Genomic DNA, 20,012 nt, shown 5'->3' with positions numbered 1-20,012 from the left:
TCTGCCGAATAGCTAAATATAACCTAGGTAAAGCTAGCGGCCACTTCGAGCGGACAGTTACCAATTTTTCCAAATTTGAACCCGCCATGTTCCACGACATTTGTCGCGAATTCACTTAATTGCGCCTACATGGATGCAAAAAATTAGGCGATTCTCCCTTTTAGAAACTGACAACAGACCTGAAACATAATAAAAAACAAACATGATTGAAACAACACATTTTTTCCTCGATAAAATGAATTATTGCTCAGAAACTCATTTATCGACAAAATCTAAAATTTAACTGAGTTGCAGCGTAATTTATGCAGGAAATAATTTTTTCTCATCCAATTCATTATTACAGTGAATTTGATGAAGATATATAAAACATATATTAAATTTTAAAACAATTCCACTATGCGGAAAGTTGGGAAATACCCCCCAATTAAAGGAAAATTTTTAAGAAATTGTCAATATAACTCAGAAAAAGCGTAATTTATGCAGGAAATAATATTTTCTCATCCAATTCATTAATACAGTGTATTTGGTGGACAAATATTAAATACATATTGAAATTTTAAAAAAATCCACCGTGCGGAAAGTAGAAAAATTCCCCCCAGTTTAAGAAAAAAATATAGAAAATCTCCAATTTAACTCAGTTAAAGCGTAATTTAGGTAAGAAGGAATTTTTTCTCATCCAATTCATTAATGCAATGCGTTTGGTGGACAAATATAAAATAGATATCAAAATTTAAAAAAAAATCCACCGTGCGGAAAGTAGGGAAATTCCCCTCAATTCAATGAAAATATTTAAGAAATCGTCTATCCAACTCAGTTAAAGCATAATTTATGCAAGAAAGAATATTTTCTCATCCAATTCAATAATACAATGTATTTGGTGGACAGATATAAAATACATATTGAAACTTAAAAAAAATCCACCGTGCGGAAAGTAGGGAAATTCCCCCCAATTGAAGAAAAAAATATAAGAAATCGTCAATTTAACTCAATTAAAGCGTAATTTAGGTAAGAAGGAATTTTTTCTCATCCAATTCATTAATGCAGTGTGTTTGGTGGACAAATATAAAAAACATATTAAAATTTAAAAAAAATCCACCATGCGGAAAGTAGGGAATTCCCCCTCAATTAAAAAATATATATAAGAAATCGTCAATTTGACTCAGTTAAAGCGTAATTTAGGTAAGAAGGAATTTTTTCTCATCCAATTCATTAATGCAGTGTGTTTGGTGGACAAATATAAAATACATATTGAAAGTTAATAAAAATCCACCATGCGGAAAGTAGGTAAATTCGGTACTCTCGAAATATGGACACAAAGATGACGCACAACCTGAAAATAAAAGGTGTACCAGGATAGGTTCAGATTTAGAATCTAGATTGTACGCTTTTGGGAGCGCAGGGAATAACCCATTTATGCAAAAAATAATTTTTTCTCATCCAATTTATTAATACAGTGTATTTGATGGATATATATAAAATATATATTAAAATTTAAAAAAAATCCACCGTGCGGAAAGTAGGGAAATTTCCCTCAATTGAAGAAAAAAATATAAGAAATCGTTGATTTGACTCAGTTAAAGCGTAATTTAGGTAAGAAGGAGTTTTTTCTCATCCAATTCATTAATGCAGTGTTTTTGTTGGACAAATATAAATACATATTAAAATTTAAAAAAAATCCACCGTGCGGAAAGTAGGGAAATTCCCCCCAATTGGAGAAAAAAATATAGGAAATCGTCAATTTAACTCAGTTAAAGCATAATTTATGCAAGAAAGAATATTTTCTCATCCAATTCATTAATACGGTGTATTTGGTGGACAGATATAAAATACATATTAAAATTTAAAAAAAATCCACCGTGCGGAAAGTAGGGAAATTCCCCCCAATTCAATGGAAATATTTAGGAAATCGTCTATCCAACTCAGTTAAAAAATAATTTATGCAAGAAAGAATATTTTCTCATCCAATTCATTAATACAGTGTATTTGATGGACGAATATAAAATACATATTGAAATTTGAAAAAAATCCACCGTGCGGAAAGTAGGGAAATTCCCCCCAATTTGATGAAAATATTTGAGAAATCGTCTATCCAACTCAGTTAAAAAATAATTTATGCAAGAAAGAATATTTTCTCATCCAATTCATTGATACGGTGTATTTGGTGGACAAATATAAAATACATATTGAAATTTAAAAAAAATCCACCGTGCGGAAAGTAGGGAAATTCCCCCCAATTTGATGAAAATATTTGAGAAATCGTCTATCCAACTCAGTTAAAAAATAATTTATGCAAGAAAGAATATTTTCTCATCCAATTCATTAATACAGTGTATTTGTGGACGAACATAAAATACATATTGAAATTTTAAAAAAATCCACCGTGCGGAAAGTAGGGAAATTCCCCTCAATTTAATGAAAATATTTAAGAAATTGTTTATCCAACTCAGTTAAAAAATAATTTATGCAAGAAAGAATATTTTCTCATCCAATTCATTAATACAGTGTATTTGGTGGACAAATATAAAATACATATTAAAATTTAAAATAAATCCACCGTGCGGAAAGAAGGGAAATTCCCCCCAATTGAAGAAAAAAATATAAGAAATCGTCAATTTAACTCAATTAAAGCGTAATTTAGGTAAGAAGGAATTTTTTCTCATCCAATTCATTAATGCAGTGTGTTTGGTGGACGAATATAAAATACATATTAAAATTTAAAAAAATTCACCATGCGGAAAGTAGGGAAATTCCCCTCAATTGAAGAAAAAAATATAAGAAATTGTCAATTTGACTCAGTTAAAGCGTAATTTAGGTAAGAAGGAATTTTTTCTCATCCAATTCATTAATGCAGTGTGTTTGGTGGACGAATATAAAATACATATTAAAATTTAAAAAAATCCACCATGCTGAAAGTGTGGAAATTCGGTACTCTCGAAATATGGACACAAAGATGACGCACAACCTGAATATAAAAGGTGTACCAGGATAGGTTCAGATTTAGAATCTAGATTGTACGCTTTTGGGAGCGCAGGGAATAACCCATTTTTGCAAAAAATAATTTTTTCTCATCCAATTTATTAATACAGTGTATTTGATGGATATATATAAAATATATATTAGAGTTAAAAAAAAATCCACCGTGCGGAAAGTAGGGAAATTCCCCCCAATTTGATGAAAATATTTGAGAAATCGTCTATTTAACTCAGTTAAAGCGTAATTTATCCAAGAAAGAGTATTTTCTCATCCAATTCATTAATGCAGTGTGTTTGGTGGACAAATATAAAATACATATTAAAATTTAAAAAAAATCCACCGTGCGGAAAGTAGGGAAATTTCCCCCAATTTAATGGAAATATTTAAGAAATCATCTATCCAACTCAGTTAAAGCATAATTTATGCAAGAAAGAATTTTTTATCATCCAATTCATTAATACAATGTATTTTGTGGACAGATATAAAATACATATTAAAATTTAAAAAAAATCCACCCTGCGGAAAGTAGGGAAATTCCCCTCAATTGAAGAAAAAAATATAAGAAACGGTCAATTTAACTCAGTTAAAGCGTAATTTAGGTAAGAAGGAAATTTTTCTCATCCAATTCATTACTGCAGTGTGTTTGGTGGACAAATATAAAATAGATAATAAAATTTAAAAAAAATCCACCGTGCGGAAAGTAGGGAAATTCCCCTCAATTTAATGAAAATATTTAAGAAATCGTCTGTCCAACTCAGTTAAAGCATAATTTATGCAAGAAAGAATATTTTCTGATCCAATTCATTAATACAGTGTATTTGGTGGACGAATATAAAATACATATTAAAATTTAAAAAAAAATCCACTGTGCGGAAAGTAGGGAAATTCCCCCCAATTTGATGAAAATATTTGAGAAATCGTCTATTTAACTCAGTTAAAGCGTAATTTATCCAAGAAATAATATTTTCTCATCCAGTTCATTAATACAGTGTATTTGATGGTGATATATAAAACGAATATTAAATTTTAAAAATATTCCACCGTGCGGAAAGTTGGGAAATTCCCCTAACTTATGTTAAAATCAACGGAATCGTAAATTTATATAAATTAAAGCGAAATCTTGTCATATTTATTGATCATTCCCATTTGCCTCCATAACTAAATATTATTTTTGAAGTTTTATCAAGTTCTTATTTCATTTTATTGGTTTACACTACAACCTCGTAACACCCCCGCTCACTCCATATAGCACTACCTTCCGTAAAACCTCAGTAGTAACTTATGCTGGTATCTTTGGGTCACCTTCGGTGAACGTGCAGCCTTAACCCAGTACATCAGCAGCCTAAATCAGAATAGTATTTTCAACCTTAACAGATGAGGTGGCGTCATCAAGATTAGTAACGATTTGACACTTATGGCGCTTCATTTGTTATGTCGAATATGTATGTCGCCGAACCGTTTAATGCTGTTGTTAAAAAATATCTCAGAATTTAGAAGACTGTGAAACTGTATTAAAGAGCTAAAGGAAGTATGGCACACCGTACTAAGACGTTGGAAGAAACGACGATACGATCGATAGCAGCCGCTACGATCACTGTAAACGTATGAAGAAACTTTCAATTCCCAAATGAAGATACCACTTGAATCAATCAACAAATCGTTTTTTATTCGCCAATCACAAAAAAATGGAAGCAATAAATATCACGAAAAACTTGTATACAGTAGAAACTCTACGTACGAAAGGCTCTGGATACGAAAAATCCAACAATTCTTTTCCGAAAACTTGCATAGTGATATTTGTTCATTTTAGATTAATTTAATGCAGGGATGTTCAATACAAACCTAATATTTGAATATTGCGACCTTCGAATATCGTTTTTTGGTGTTTTTGAGAATACCGAATATGACGTCGTTGATGACAATATCGTTCACTTTAAGTTGGCGATATCAATAAGCAAAATTAAAATAATAACACCAGACATGAAAGATTAGCGCCGACTCAAATCAAGTAAAAACCGACTTAAAAAATAAAACAAGTTTTCTGGTCTTAATTCTCCATCAGTGGCGGACGGTAATTTGGGAATCAATCATTTGATTATGACGATGGTAAACAAAGGTACATAAGCATACCGTTCTTAGTTTTTATTCGTTATTACTGTGTTCTTCCTTCTTTCCGTATGTTCTTTGTTTATTTATTATGCTGTAATCTGATTCTAACATGTAGTTGTTGGATTTTAAGCATTAATATAATTTATACGAAAATGATGTCCGAGTTTTACGTGGACCTAAAACGGATTAGGGCATTTACAGGTAAAACGCCTTATGTAATACCTAGGGTCTTCGGAACGAATTAATTTCGTGGGTAGCGCTTCTACTGTATATTCATGGCTCTGTACTCAATGGACAGGTTAACGGAAAATGGCCATTTGATCTACTTGTTAGTGTCAAGTGGCAACCCTTTGAAACTTATTTTTACATCAAATGCGTTTTAATGCCAACCGGCCTCGTATGCTGGACATTTCCAAAGTACGTCCAATATCTCCGCAATATCTCCGTTGTAGCATCCAGCATAAAACCAGCGTGGACACACATCACAGCCAATCTTTAAAAAAAGTCAAAATAACATGAATATAAAATTATATATTGCATGTTTATTGAACACCTATTAGGTTACTTACCCATTCTCATTCTCCCGTCTCCCCACAAAAACTGTAGTACGTCTCCACGCAGTCTGTCAAAAATGTATTTTTTAACTGCGTAATGTTTAGATAATTATCTAAATATCAAATATTCATTTCGTCATACCGGAATTCTAAATCACCCAACTGGCAATTTTCGCCCTTTCATCGATTGGTGAAACAACATGGATGCTTTTAGTTTCCAGCATCATCCAAGCGAACTGCAATCGAATATATGCCAAAGAACCAATAGACAAAATAAGTTGTTTCAAAATAACGCAAAATAGTGTGAAGAAAATCATGAGAATGTTGTTTGGTATATGAAAATAAATTAATAAATTCTTATGGAACAATTTCTTGTGAATAAATTGACAAAGAACATATACTGATGTATGGATAATTAAATTTGTATGACTTCCTATATACCTTTATCACGTAAATTCCACAACTGGATCCATCCCTCTGAATGGGATGTTCAGTAACCATTGGTGTCCAGTTTTCGCATTCTTTTTGTAAATTCATCCAGTTTCTGTGTGTTGTAACGTGTGTAAATTCAGTTTTACTAATATACTTTTCATGTAACTTCATTTTTAAAAATCAATACTTTTCATTCAATTTCAATGTCATTCACAATTGTCAATGTCATTCCAATTGTAAATACAGTTTGTTACTGGTACAATGTGATTATGTAGTTCATATATTATTTGTAAGAACAGGACACGTTTTTACGAAAACAGCCGAATACTTTCAACAAGAGAAATAGAATATTAAAAATAAAGGACTGGATAACTGTAAAGAAGATAATTTTAAAAAATCCACTCCAGGATTTGAAAGCGATCTGGCAACAGTGAAGTAAAGGTTTATTGAGTTTCTACTTTAGCTTGTAGTTGAAATGGCTAACGATAAGATGTATTTCAGGAATTGAACTCACTTATAATTTTTACATGCGTGAGCGGTCTCTTCAATTGAACTTCCATACGGATTCAGAAAGTAGAAATTATTTCTCGTTGTGTCAATGAATTACAAAGATATTTTGTTCGAATCAAAATGAAGAATCAAATACAAAAAAGCAATATGTAATTATGCCACAACAATTTTTTATTTATTGAATATTATTGAAATTTCAAAACAAAACTTCATCCTCACCAAAAGAACCCAGTGATTTCCATTTATCCTGCACGCAGAAACAATCACGCTATAGTTTCCTAAATTTAACTGTAAAACAAATGAGATGATATAAGTATGATATTAAAGTGTTGTAGGAAAGATGAATATGGACTTTTTAGATAAAAAAACAATGTCGATTTTTCCAACCCTAATTTTGTTTATACCAATGGTTTTCGATCATAGTTCCGCAAGTATATTCCAGCAGTTTTACATTCAAATCCGAGGTGTTCGGCGTCAAATTGTTTTTTTCATATTTTTGTAACAAAAGTAATCATGAAATCAACTTATACATATATAAATATATTATATTATAAATCAATTACACCGGGGTTCTCGAGCCTCGGATATATTTATTGGTTGTTTCCTATCCGCCTGAAAAATTAAAAACATCAAAGATTGAAAGATTGACTTACATCAGTCATTAGATGGTGATGCATGCTGGTATGTTGGTGAAAAATACAACCAGCAATATAACTATCCGTAACGTAAACATCACGGCGATTCTTTGTCATCAGTTGAAAGGAGTAAATAATAGTCTGAAAGTATGTGCCGATCAAAAAATTTGAGAACAGTTACAAACGAATTATAAAAACTATTTAATTGCTTGTGATTGAATAAATTATACTTTTATATCCCATTTGGAATCATGTAGAGGTAGAATTGTTATTGAGTTGTCTGTCGGGAACAGTAGCAGTGAGACGGTCATTTATTCCCTGCGCTCCCAAAAGCGTACAATCTAGATTCTAAATCTGAACCTATCCTGGTACACCTTTTATATTCAGGTTGTGCGTCATCTTTGTGTCCATATTTCGAGAGTACCGAATTTCCCTACTTTCCGCATGGTGGATTTTTTTTAACTTTTAATATGTATTTTATATTCGACCACCAAATACACTGTATTAATAAATTGGATGAGAAAAAATTATTTTCTGCATAAATGGATTATTCCCTGCGCTCCCCAAAGCGTACAATCTAGATTCTAAATCTGAACCTATCCTGGTACACCTTTTATATTCAGGTTGTGCGTCATCTTTGTGTCCATATTTCGAGAGTACCGAATTTCCCTACTTTCCGCATGGTGGATTTTTTTTAACTTTCAATATGTATTTTATATTTGTCCACCAAACACACTGCATTAATGAATTGGATGAGAAAAAATTCCTTCTTACCTAAATTACACTTTAACTGAGTCAAATTGACGATTTCTCATATATATTTTTTAATTGAGGGGGATTTCCCTACTTTCCGCACGGTGGATTTTTTTTAAATTTTAATATGTATTTTATATTTGTCCACCAAACACACTGCATTAATGAATTGGATGAGAAAAAATTCCTTCTCACCTAAATTACGCTTTAATTGAGTTAAATTGACGATTTCTTATATTTTTTTCTTCAATTGGGGGGAATTTCCCCACTTTCCGCACGGTGGATTTTTTTAAAATTTTAATAGGTATTTTATATTTGTCCACCAAAAACACTGCATAAATAAATTGGATGAGAAAAAATTCCTTCTTACCTAAATTACGCTTTAATTGAGTTAAATTGACGATTTCTTATATTTTTTTCTTCAATTGGGGGGAATTTCCCTACTTTCCGCACGGTGGATTTTTTTTAAATTTCAATATGTATTTTATATTTGTCCACCAAAAACACTGCATTAATGAATTGGATGAGAAAAAACTCCTTCTTACCTAAATTACGCTTTAACTGAGTCAAATTGACGATTTCTTATATTTTTTTCTTCAATTGAGGGGAATTTCCCTACTTTCCGCACGGTGGATTTTTTTTAAATATTAATATTTATTTTATATTTGTCCACCAAATACACTGTATTAATGAACTGGATGAGAAAATATTCTTTCTTGCATAAATTATTTTTTAACTGAGTTGGATAGACGATTTCTTAAATATTTTCATTAAATTGAGGGGAATTTCCCTACTTTCCGCACGGTGGATTTTTTTTAAATTTTAATATGTATTTTATATTTGTCCACCAAATACACCGTATTAATGAATTGGATGAGAAAATATTCTTTCTTGGATAAATTACGCTTTAACTGAGTTAAATAGACGATTTCTCAAATATTTTCATCAAATTGGGGGGAATTTCCCTACTTTCCGCAAGGTGGATTTTTTTTAAATTTTAATATGTATTTTATATTCGTCCACCAAATACACTGTATTAATAAATTGGATGAGAAAAAATTATTTTCTGCATAAATGGATTATTCCCTGCGCTCCCCAAAGCGTACAATCTAGATTCTAAATCTGAACCTATCCTGGTACACCTTTTATATTCAGGTTGTGCGTCATCTTTGTGTCCATATTTCGAGAGTACCGAATTTCCCTACTTTCCGCATGGTGGATTTTTTTTAACTTTTAATATGTATTTTATATTTGTCCACCAAACACACTGCATTAATGAATTGGATGAGAAAAAATTCCTTCTTACCTAAATTACACTTTAACTGAGTCAAATTGACGATTTCTTATATATATTTTTTAATTGAGGGGGATTTCCCTACTTTCCGCACGGTGGATTTTTTTTAAATTTTAATATGTATTTTATATTTGTCCACCAAACACACTGCATTAATGAATTGGATGAGAAAAAATTCCTTCTCACCTAAATTACGCTTTAATTGAGTTAAATTGACGATTTCTTATATTTTTTTCTTCAATTGGGGGGAATTTCCCCACTTTCCGCACGGTGGATTTTTTTAAAATTTTAATAGGTATTTTATATTTGTCCACCAAAAACACTGCATAAATGAATTGGATGAGAAAAAATTCCTTCTTACCTAAATTACGCTTTAATTGAGTTAAATTGACGATTTCTTATATTTTTTTCTTCAATTGGGGGGAATTTCCCTACTTTCCGCACGGTGGATTTTTTTTAAATTTTAATATGTATTTTATATTTGTCCACCAAAAACACTGCATTAATGAATTGGATGAGAAAAAACTCCTTCTTACCTAAATTACGCTTTAACTGAGTCAAATTGACGATTTCTTATATTTTTTTCTTCAATTGAGGGGAATTTCCCTACTTTCCGCACGGTGGATTTTTTTTAAATATTAATATTTATTTTATATTTGTCCACCAAATACACTGTATTAATGAACTGGATGAGAAAATATTCTTTCTTGCATAAATTATTTTTTAACTGAGTTGGATAGACGATTTCTTAAATATTTTCATTAAATTGAGGGGAATTTCCCTACTTTCCGCACGGTGGATTTTTTATAAATTTTAATATGTATTTTATATTTGTCTACCAAATACACCGTATTAATGAATTGGATGAGAAAATATTCTTTCTTGGATAAATTACGCTTTAACTGAGTTAAATAGACGATTTCTCAAATATTTTCATCAAATTGGGGGGAATTTCCCTACTTTCCGCACGGTGGATTTTTTTTAAATTTTAATATGTATTTTATATTCGTCCACCAAATACACTGTATTAATAAATTGGATGAGAAAAAATTATTTTCTGCATAAATGGATTATTCCCTGCGCTCCCCAAAGCGTACAATCTAGATTCTAAATCTGAACCTATCCTGGTACACCTTTTATATTCAGGTTGTGCGTCATCTTTGTGTCCATATTTCGAGAGTACCGAATTTCCCTACTTTCCGCATGGTGGATTTTTTTTAACTTTTAATATGTATTTTATATTTGTCCACCAAACACACTGCATTAATGAATTGGATGAGAAAAAATTCCTTCTTACCTAAATTACACTTTAACTGAGTCCAATAGACGATATCTCCTATATATATTTTTTAATTGAGGGGGAATTCCCTACTTTCCGCACGGTGGATTTTTTTTAAATTTTGATATGTATTTTATATTTGTCCACCAAACACACTGCATTAATGAATTGGATGAGAAAAAATTCCTTCTCACCTAAATTACGCTTTAATTGAGTTAAATTGACGATTTCTTATATTTTTTTCTTCAATTGGGGGGAATTTCCCTACTTTCCGCACGGTGGATTTTTTTAAAATTTTAATAGGTATTTTATATTTGTCCACCAAAAACACTGCATTAATGAATTGGATGAGAAAAAACTCCTTCTTACCTAAATTACGCTTTAACTGAGTCAAATTGACGATTTCTTATATTTTTTTCTTCAATTGAGGGGAATTTCCCTACTTTCCGCACGGTGGATTTTTTTTAAATATTAATATGTATTTTATATTTGTTCACCAAATACACTGTATTAATGAACTGGATGAGAAAATATTCTTTCTTGCATAAATTATTTTTTAACTGAGTTGGATAGACGATTTCTTAAATATTTTCATTAAATTGAGGGGAATTTCCCTACTTTCCGCATGGTGGATTTTTTTTTAATTTTAATATGTATTTTATATTTGTCCACCAAATACACCGTATTGATGAATTGGATGAGAAAATATTCTTTCTTGAATAAATTACGCTTTAACTGAGTTGAATAGACGATTTCTCAAATATTTTCATCAAATTGGTGGGAATTTCCCTACTTTCCGCACGGTGGATTTTTTTAAAATTTTGATATCTATTTTATATTTGTCCACCAAACACACTGCATTGATGAATTGGATGAGAAAAAATTCCTTCTTACCTAAATTACGCTTTAACTGAGTCAAATTGACAATTTCTTATATTTTTTTTCTTCAATTGAGGGGAATTTCCCTACTTTCCGCACGGTGGATTTTTTTTAAATTTTAATATGTATTTTATATTTGTCCACCAAATACACCGTATTAATGAATTGGATGAGAAAATATTCTTTCTTGGATAAATTACGCTTTAACTGAGTTAAATAGACAATTTCTCAAATATTTTCATCAAATTGGGGGGAATTTCCCTACTTTCCGCACCGTGGATTTTTTTTATATTTTGATATGTATTTTATATCCGTCCACCAAATACACTGTATTAATGAATTGGATGAAAAAAAATTCCTTCTTACCTAAATTACGCTTTAATTGAGTTAAATTAACGATTTCTTATATTTTTTTCTTCAATTGGGGGGAATTTCCCTACTTTCCGCACGGTGGATTTTTTTTAAATTTTAATATGTATTTTATATTTGTCCACCAAATACACTGTATCAATGAATTGGATGAGAAAATATTCTTTCTTAAATGAATTGCGCTTTAACTGAAGTAAATAAACGATTTCTCAAATATTTTCATCAAATTGGGGAGAATTTCCCTACTTTCCGCAAGGTGGATTTTTTTTAAATTTTGATATGTATTTTATATTTGTCCACCAAATACACTGTATCAATGAATTGGAGGAGAAAATATTCTTTCTTGCATAAATTATGCTTTAACTGAGTTAAATTGACGATTTCTTATATTTTTTTCTCCAATTGGGGGGAATTTCCCTACTTTCCGCACGGTGTATTTTTTTTAAATTTTAATATGTATTTATATTTGTCCAACAAAAACACTGCATTAATGAATTGGATGAGAAAAAACTCCTTCTTACCTAAATTACGCTTTAACTGAGTCAAATCAACGATTTCTTATATTTTTTTCTTCAATTGAGGGAAATTTCCCTACTTTCCGCACGGTGGATTTTTTTTAAATTTTTATATATATTTTATATATATCCATCAAATACACTGTATTAATAAATTGGATGAGAAAAAATTATTTTTTGCATAAATGGGTTATTCCCTGCGCTCCCAAAAGCGTACAATCTAGATTCTAAATCTGAACCTATCCTGGTACACCTTTTATATTCAGGTTGTGCGTCATCTTTGTGTCCATATTTCGAGAGTACCGAATTTCCCTACTTTCCGCATGGTGGATTTTTTTTAAATTTTAATATGTATTTTATATCTGTCCACCAAATACATTGTATTAATGAATTGGATGAGAAAATATTCTTTCTTGCATAAATTATGCTTTAACTGAGTTGGATAGACGATTTCTTAAATATTTTCATTAAATTGAGGGGACTTTCCCTACTTTCCGCACGGTGGATTTTTTTTAAATTTTGATATCTATTTTATATTTGTCCACCAAACACATTGCATTAATGAATTGGATGAGAAAAAATTCCTTCTTACCTAAATTACGCTTAAACTGAGTTAAATTGGAGATTTCCTATATTTTTTTCTTAAACAGGGGGGAATTTTTCTACTTTCCGCACGGTGGATTTTTTTTAAATTTCAATATGTATTTTATATTTGTCCACCAAATACACTGTATTAATGAATTGGATGAGAAAATATTATTTCCTGCATAAATTACGCTTTAACTGAGTTATATTGACAATTTCTTAAAAATTTTCCTTTAATTGGGGGGTATTTCCCAACTTTCCGCATAGTGGAATTGTTTTAAAATTTAATATATGTTTTATATATCTTCATCAAATTCACTGTATTAATGAATTGGATGAGAAAAAATTATTTCTTGCATAAATTACGCTTCAACTCAGTTAAATTTTAGATTTTGTCGATAAATGAGCTTCTGAGCAATAATTCATTTTATCGAGGAAAAAATGTGTTGTTTCAATCATTTTTGTTTTTTATTATGTTTCAGGTCTGTCGTCAGTTTCTAAAAGGGAGAATCGCCTAATTTTTTGCATCCATGTAGGCGCAATTAAGTGAATTCGCGACAACTGTCGTTGAACATGGCGGGTTCAAATTTGGAAAAATTGGTAACTGTCCGCTGTAAGTGGCCGCTAGCTTTACCTAGGTCTAAATATACACTGAAACAAATAGGCCAACTAAATTCATAGCTTTCTACAGTAAAGTAACTCCTAGAGGACCGGCACCGTAGGCCTATAGGGTAGGGTACGGTACAGGTACCGTAAAAGTCTGAAAGTGAAATTCAATCAATCAAAATTCATTTCGATTATGATTAGAAATACAGGTACGGTATACTGTAAAAAATATTACCGAAGTATGTCTTACTATTTGATTAGTACGGCAGCAATAAAGCATGCAATTATTCCTAATAAACCTCAAGTTTTATGCCATTGATTGTAAAAAAGTTCCACAAGTTCGTCTTGGATTGGAATCATCAGTTGCGAGAACTGCGCCGCATGTGTTGTCGCTCGTCTTCGGTTCATTTCAGTTGCACATTTCATACGAAAAGATTCGTTCACTGGTGATCCCTTGCTGACGACCCAGTCCTAACGTGTGGATCGCTTTGTTAAATTCAAGTCGTTTGTATTCTCGTTGCTTATTATTATGATTTGTTAAAAAAAAAAACTTTTCGATGTAACTAACTGACCAACTTATGTCCATTTTTAGTATCTAAATATGGAAGAAATTGCGAGAAAGCGTATTTTTATCTATTCTTTTGCATATTTCACTAAAAAAATTAGCGTTGTCCATCCGTATATTTCACATATTCGCCTCGTTGTTTTACGTCCGTAACTCAATTCACTCGTCCGCTTGCTGCAGCGACTTTTTCACCTTGATGATATTATTACCACAGAGAATGATAACATTACCAACATATAATTTTTCAAAACTTTTTGGTTCGAGATTCACAGACACAAGTCTGGTCAAGCTTTATTTTGCTAGAGCATAATCTAGCTTGATCAGGTAGGTGTAAGTTAGAATAAGCTTAAATGAAGTATAACCAAATATTTTCAGTTAACCCCATTTTATTGTCGACTTACTAACAGGAAACACAACACAGATTTATAAGAAATATAGAATTTATTACTCTTGATATATTAAGTATATATACAACAATAATTGTAAATTATTCTACAGTAATTTTATTTAGTTAACTTTCCAACATATATAATTCTGTTGATATGAAGAAATAAAGTATAAGAAAACAAATCTACAATTCCTACATGATACACCATTTTTTCACAAAATGTGGAGAATTCCGAATGATAATGTTCTACTTGTGAGAATATTGTTGTGTGTTCCAACTGAAGTCTGTAAATTTCGTCGATTAGGATTAGGGGTTAGGAAAACTTAAAAATAATAGAGTATGACCAAAACTGAAGGAAAATTAAATATGTTAGGCTAGCTGTAACTTGACACATAATCATCTGCACAAACGCCATCAAGTCACGTATGTTGAGTGTCAATATCTATGATTTCCAGCATGAATTGATTCATTTATAATATCAACTACTTTGTAATGATGATTTCAATATTAATTGGAACAAAATCATTCATGCCAAACAGCTCAATTTTTAAACATCAGACCGAGTCTTTCACCCAAAAACAGAAGTTTGTCAAGGTACACCCCGCCTTTTCCTTTTATCCTTTTCACTGAGTGAACGAGCCATATATTCTTCTTGTACTTTCTGAATTTCCATGTCATGAATAAACTGTTTATGTGAAGCTGACTGTGACTTCAATCTCTGTTTCAAATTTGAAATCTCATTTTCTTTCAATGTTATATCATCTTTTTGCCTTTGAATGATTTCTTCATTTTTCGTACATTTGTCGTATAAAAGATCACTTCTTTGAGTTTCTCTGTTGGCTCTGCCAGCAAAAATATATTTCAATGCTTAAATCCCCACAAACAAATAGCTAATTACATAAGAAGTTCAAAAACAAGTGCAATGAATTGTCCATTACCACAAGAGTTCAAAGCACCTTCCAGAATAAATATTCAAACATTGAAGGGCAATAAATATTGGCTATTGTGGCCATATGACATTAAGCTCCATTTTTATAACAACAGATATAAGTATGGTTTCACAAAAAAGAGTAAAAATTTGAATCATGTGCAAATTTTGAAATAAAAACAATCAAGCATAAATCTAATTAATGAAAGTGTTGTAAATATTGAATACCACCTTTTAATGTAAATCAAATATATTAAACATACTCTCATTTATAAAGCGTATATCCGAGTTTTAGCCAAATCAAGCTATGGCTAGGGATGGGCATTTCCAAATACCTCAAAATTTTGGAATCAAATTGGATATTTTTTCAAACCAAATCTTAAAAAATATACAAATGTATGTGTGTTTTTTTATTGTGATGGATCCTCCAGACACATAAATTACTGAAAACATAGAATTCATCACACAGTCAGATCACAGAGTGGTTTCACATAAAAGAAATCTGTTTCATCAACATCTCATTAGAAAGAAAACAGTTGTATGTCAGAAGTGAATTTTAAATATGGTTTCAACAAAAATTTTGAAAAATTTTTTTCAACCTTTGACGGCAAAAAAAAACAAGATGTCGGTGATTCAAAATTTTTTTCTGAATCGATTCGCATAATTTCCCTATCAATATCCAATAGAAATATTCAATTCGATATGCCCAGCCCTAGCTAAAAGTATTAACCCAGACATTCACTCAATGACATGCATATAATATCAACAACTCACTTTTGTTTGACAGATTTGATTAAATTCTCATGATCTGATTTTTCTCTCTCAAGATGTTTTGTAAGTATTTCAATTTCTCCTAATGCAAACCTCAACTTTTCTTGCTCTTTCTCCAGTAGTAACTTTGTTTTCCGATGTTCAAGTTGTTCATCCTCAAATTGCTTGATAGCCTGTAAGTTTAGAAAAACTGTGTACGAAAGACTTCATAACTAAAGAAAACTTTGAAATCAAACATTAGCTGGAACTAACAAGTCATACACATTGCCAAAATTTTAATCAATGCCACATAATTACATATACGGTACTACTTGAATCGTTTCAATGTGATGGCATGCTTACGATAAAATTCGAAGGACTGGGCTTCATAATAACCATGTGGAGGAGTTTGAAAAACGCATTCTTTTTTATAGCAATTAAATTAATTATGTGCTTACATGCTTGCCATCAAGAAGGATCAGAAAAAAATCATGAAATATTAGGATATCCTAATGCATTTTACACTGTACATCAGGGGCCTCGAACTAATTTACCTAGGGGCCACTGGACGCAGAGTCTGGGTGGGTCTGGGCCAAATCAGGTTTTCCCACAATAAAAGCTTAAAACATTCAAATCTTCTCAAATTTTTCCAAACACAAAACAAGTTAAAATGAACAAATTAAGACTACGATAAATAAAAAAAATAACTGAATATTAAAAATAAATAATTAGTGATTGGGACCTGAATTTTGGTGGTATTTAGGTAATCTACTATTTGATGCTACTCGCACTAATTTTACCTCGTCATAAGTTGTTTTCATAACATAGTTAAGTTTATGTCTCTCTTTTGTTTCTAACATTTGTTCTATTGCATTGTGTTGAAGTCCAATCACATCTTGCAATGTCGCTCTTACTAGATCATGAGTCGATGAACAACTTGCTGTCGATGAATCTGTTAATTCAGTCTTGCCAATTGAAGATGAGAATGATGATGAAAGAGTAGTATTTATATTCCCGGAAAATTTTAATGTATGATCTGATAATTCATCCATACTAATAGATCATGATATAACCATAGAAATAAAGAGAAAAAAGTGTAAATGGCAGTTCATTTTGTGCAGTAGCCAGAATCATATCCATTGACCCTGCATATTTTGATACTACGAGATCTCTCATGTCTCAATGTAAAACCTCACCATCTCAGGTTTTTGATGTTCAGAGTGATAGTGTCACAATATATAACATATTACAAAATAGGTAGAATATAAAAAAATAACTCAACCTTAGACATACTAGATTCGTTTCGTTCAAGTGGTGCTAATACATTATATGCACAACTAAGATAATCTTACTAATAAATGGTATAACAATTATGTTGTGCAAAAAAATTCAATTTTGCTTTAACAGAAGTAACTTTAAACTTTCTTCAAATAGATACAAGAAATACCAAATCAAAAAAATATCTAATGAACAAAAGCTCAAGGAAAAACTAGAATGTTTGGGATGTCTAATTAGATGCAGTAGTACAATTTCCAAGTTAATTTTCCCAAATTATAAGCAAGGATGACAAATGCAAGCTTATATCAGTAAATACACAGTAAAACCAGATATGTAATGTGCCTATCACATATTCCACACTTTCATGACATATTGAGCAGTTTAGGCAAAATCCAAATGAGGAACACTTCTTATTAGAGTACAAAATAAAGTATTGCATTCCAATATGATTGCTAAAATCATATCAGTCCAATGTTCCCTCTAAAAATGCCAGTTCGTCATTAATTTCCAGCACCATATCCAAATCTTTCTTCTGAATTGTTTTTCTTTTATTTCCTTGTGTTACTCTATAAACATCTCTCGATAATTGTTCGATAAAAAGTTCGGTTGCTTTGGCTATTAAGAAAACAGATTCTTGACTAGCAATGTTAACATCTTGATCTGCTTTTATCAAAGTTTTTATACGAGCAATAGGAAGTCTGCAAAGTTTTTCACTTTTTTCTCCGTCTTGATCTGTGTGATCATTTGTGTTCTCAATGTCATCATTGGATTCGTTGACTTCAACAGTTTCCTCACTCATCTTTTGTAACTACAGTACAGATAGTAATTATACCTAGACTATCAGACTATACGGTATGAAATTGAAACTGGAAAAACTCATCAATTTTATATTATAATACTATTGATGTGTAAAGTATAAGGCAGTAAAGTATTCATACAAACCATATATGGATAGGCTGAATAAAAATTCCATGAATACATGACGAATAAACCAGTCAAAAATACACTTCTCAATATATCGGTACATAATTCACTCTGTCACTAGTTGCATAGATACCGAATCAATTCCATAGTGACCATTCAATTCAGCAATTGCATCATACCAGCATAAAGACTTTAAAGCAATTTTTATGAACGAACTTGTCACTTCTCTATGAAAAATATCAACTCAATTAAATCTGTATGTTGACAGATTGTGCGGAGCTTAATGCAGTGATGCCATAACACCTAAATAGCCTACCGGTACTCGTACTGTTATATTGTGACATTGTACCAGTAGACTAGCCTAACTCACTTATTGATATATTTTGTTTTTTCTCAGACGATTTTGATATAAACCTAGTGCTATTAAATTCAAATTTATTTTGACATAAACTGAACTTTTATAATAATATAATAAGTTTATTTCGATCTTCCCTGAAAAAAAAATTCACGAAACAAACAACAAACACACAAAACATAAGGATGAACACACAGAACAATGGGGAAAATCGGGACGGGACAACAGGCAAAACCTTTAGTAAGGTTTAAAACAGCAGAAATGCATGTGCCTGTTCACCCATGCAACATGCAACTCAAATAATCGAACAGCAATTTCCGCGTTTGATCAAATATACAGAATATAGGCTATAATATATATTAAAAAATAACAAATAGAATAATATCAAAAAAATTACCAACAGTACATTATTAATATGTTAAATATGTTTTTCATGGTTGTTCCAAGGAAGAATTCATCACCGTTCATTTTTTCCATAATTCCCTTTTTTCATAATCATCATTTACCGTATAAGATTACAAATATTTTTAAGATGAAGGATGTAAAAAAAGTTTTTCCAATTATTATTTATCTAATAATTACATACACTTGTATAGACTTTTTTTTTTTTTTTGTATCATTTGTAGACATTTGTATCAAATATATCCATCCCCCTGACACCCAAAAGCTGAACAGTCTAAAAAACGTAAATTTGAAAATCTATACAGCACCGCGAACATCTACGCCGACCTTCGACCCCACTATGCCTTTTTTTCGGATACGATCTGATATTTTGTAGTTGGTATTCCTTCTTCTTGTTAGACACGAAATAAATCTGTGGATCGTTTTGGTATTGTGTTGTTAGAATTCTTCTTCTCTTGTTATGGAAAAAATCGCCTTTCTCCTCAATTACTGAACCTATCGCTTTAAAATTTACAGTGGTTGAAGATTGTTAGAAGCCTATTACCTTTATTCATTCCTGATTTTTGGACACGTCAGAGTACATAACGATCGTTTCAATATTATGTTGTTGTTGTCGTTGTTATTATTCTCTTTCGCCATGATGAAATCGCTTTTCTCTTCAAATACTGGACCAATTGCTTTGAAATTTTCAGTAGTTAAAGATTGATTTTTTGCCAGAAGGCTATTACTTTTACTTATTTCAAAAATTTCTGTGGACTTGGACTTCAAGAGATTCGTTTTTATGTGTCAGAATAAATAATAGCGACACCTTGTGACGTTTCCATATATTTGAGCACAGCTCTCTTGTTCTATAAATCCTATAAAATTAGATATCTTATCCAAAGTTTGGCTGTTCCATTTTATTCACGAGAACACGTTTTTATATTCCG

At 31.1% G+C, this 20,012-nt stretch overlaps 2 protein-coding genes across 2 annotated transcripts; both read right to left on the bottom strand.

The window, feature by feature from the left end:
- Nucleotides 1-14,418: 14,418 nt before the first annotated feature.
- On the bottom strand, nucleotides 14,419-17,176 carry LOC120344999 (spermatogenesis-associated protein 24-like). The gene is made up of 3 exons (XM_039414358.2): nucleotides 16,925-17,176; nucleotides 16,149-16,318; nucleotides 14,419-15,288 (listed from the first exon to the last, which is right to left on the bottom strand). Exons 1-3 carry the CDS (start codon nucleotides 17,174-17,176, stop codon nucleotides 15,036-15,038), a joined length of 675 nt encoding a protein of 224 aa, XP_039270292.2. The 3' UTR covers nucleotides 14,419-15,035.
- Nucleotide 17,177: 1 nt separating this feature from the next.
- LOC120345000 (DNA polymerase epsilon subunit 4-like) lies at nucleotides 17,178-18,616 on the bottom strand. Its single transcript, XM_039414359.2, has one exon. It carries the CDS (start codon nucleotides 18,199-18,201, stop codon nucleotides 17,866-17,868), a length of 336 nt encoding a protein of 111 aa, XP_039270293.1. The 5' UTR covers nucleotides 18,202-18,616; the 3' UTR covers nucleotides 17,178-17,865.
- Nucleotides 18,617-20,012: the final 1,396 nt, after the last annotated feature.

Source organism: Styela clava, chromosome 5, assembly GCF_964204865.1.
Source record: "Styela clava chromosome 5, kaStyClav1.hap1.2, whole genome shotgun sequence".
Classification (NCBI taxonomy): domain Eukaryota; kingdom Metazoa; phylum Chordata; class Ascidiacea; order Stolidobranchia; family Styelidae; genus Styela; species Styela clava.
The sequence above is the reverse complement of the archived record's forward strand: the minus strand, read 5'-3'. Positions and strand labels throughout refer to the sequence as shown.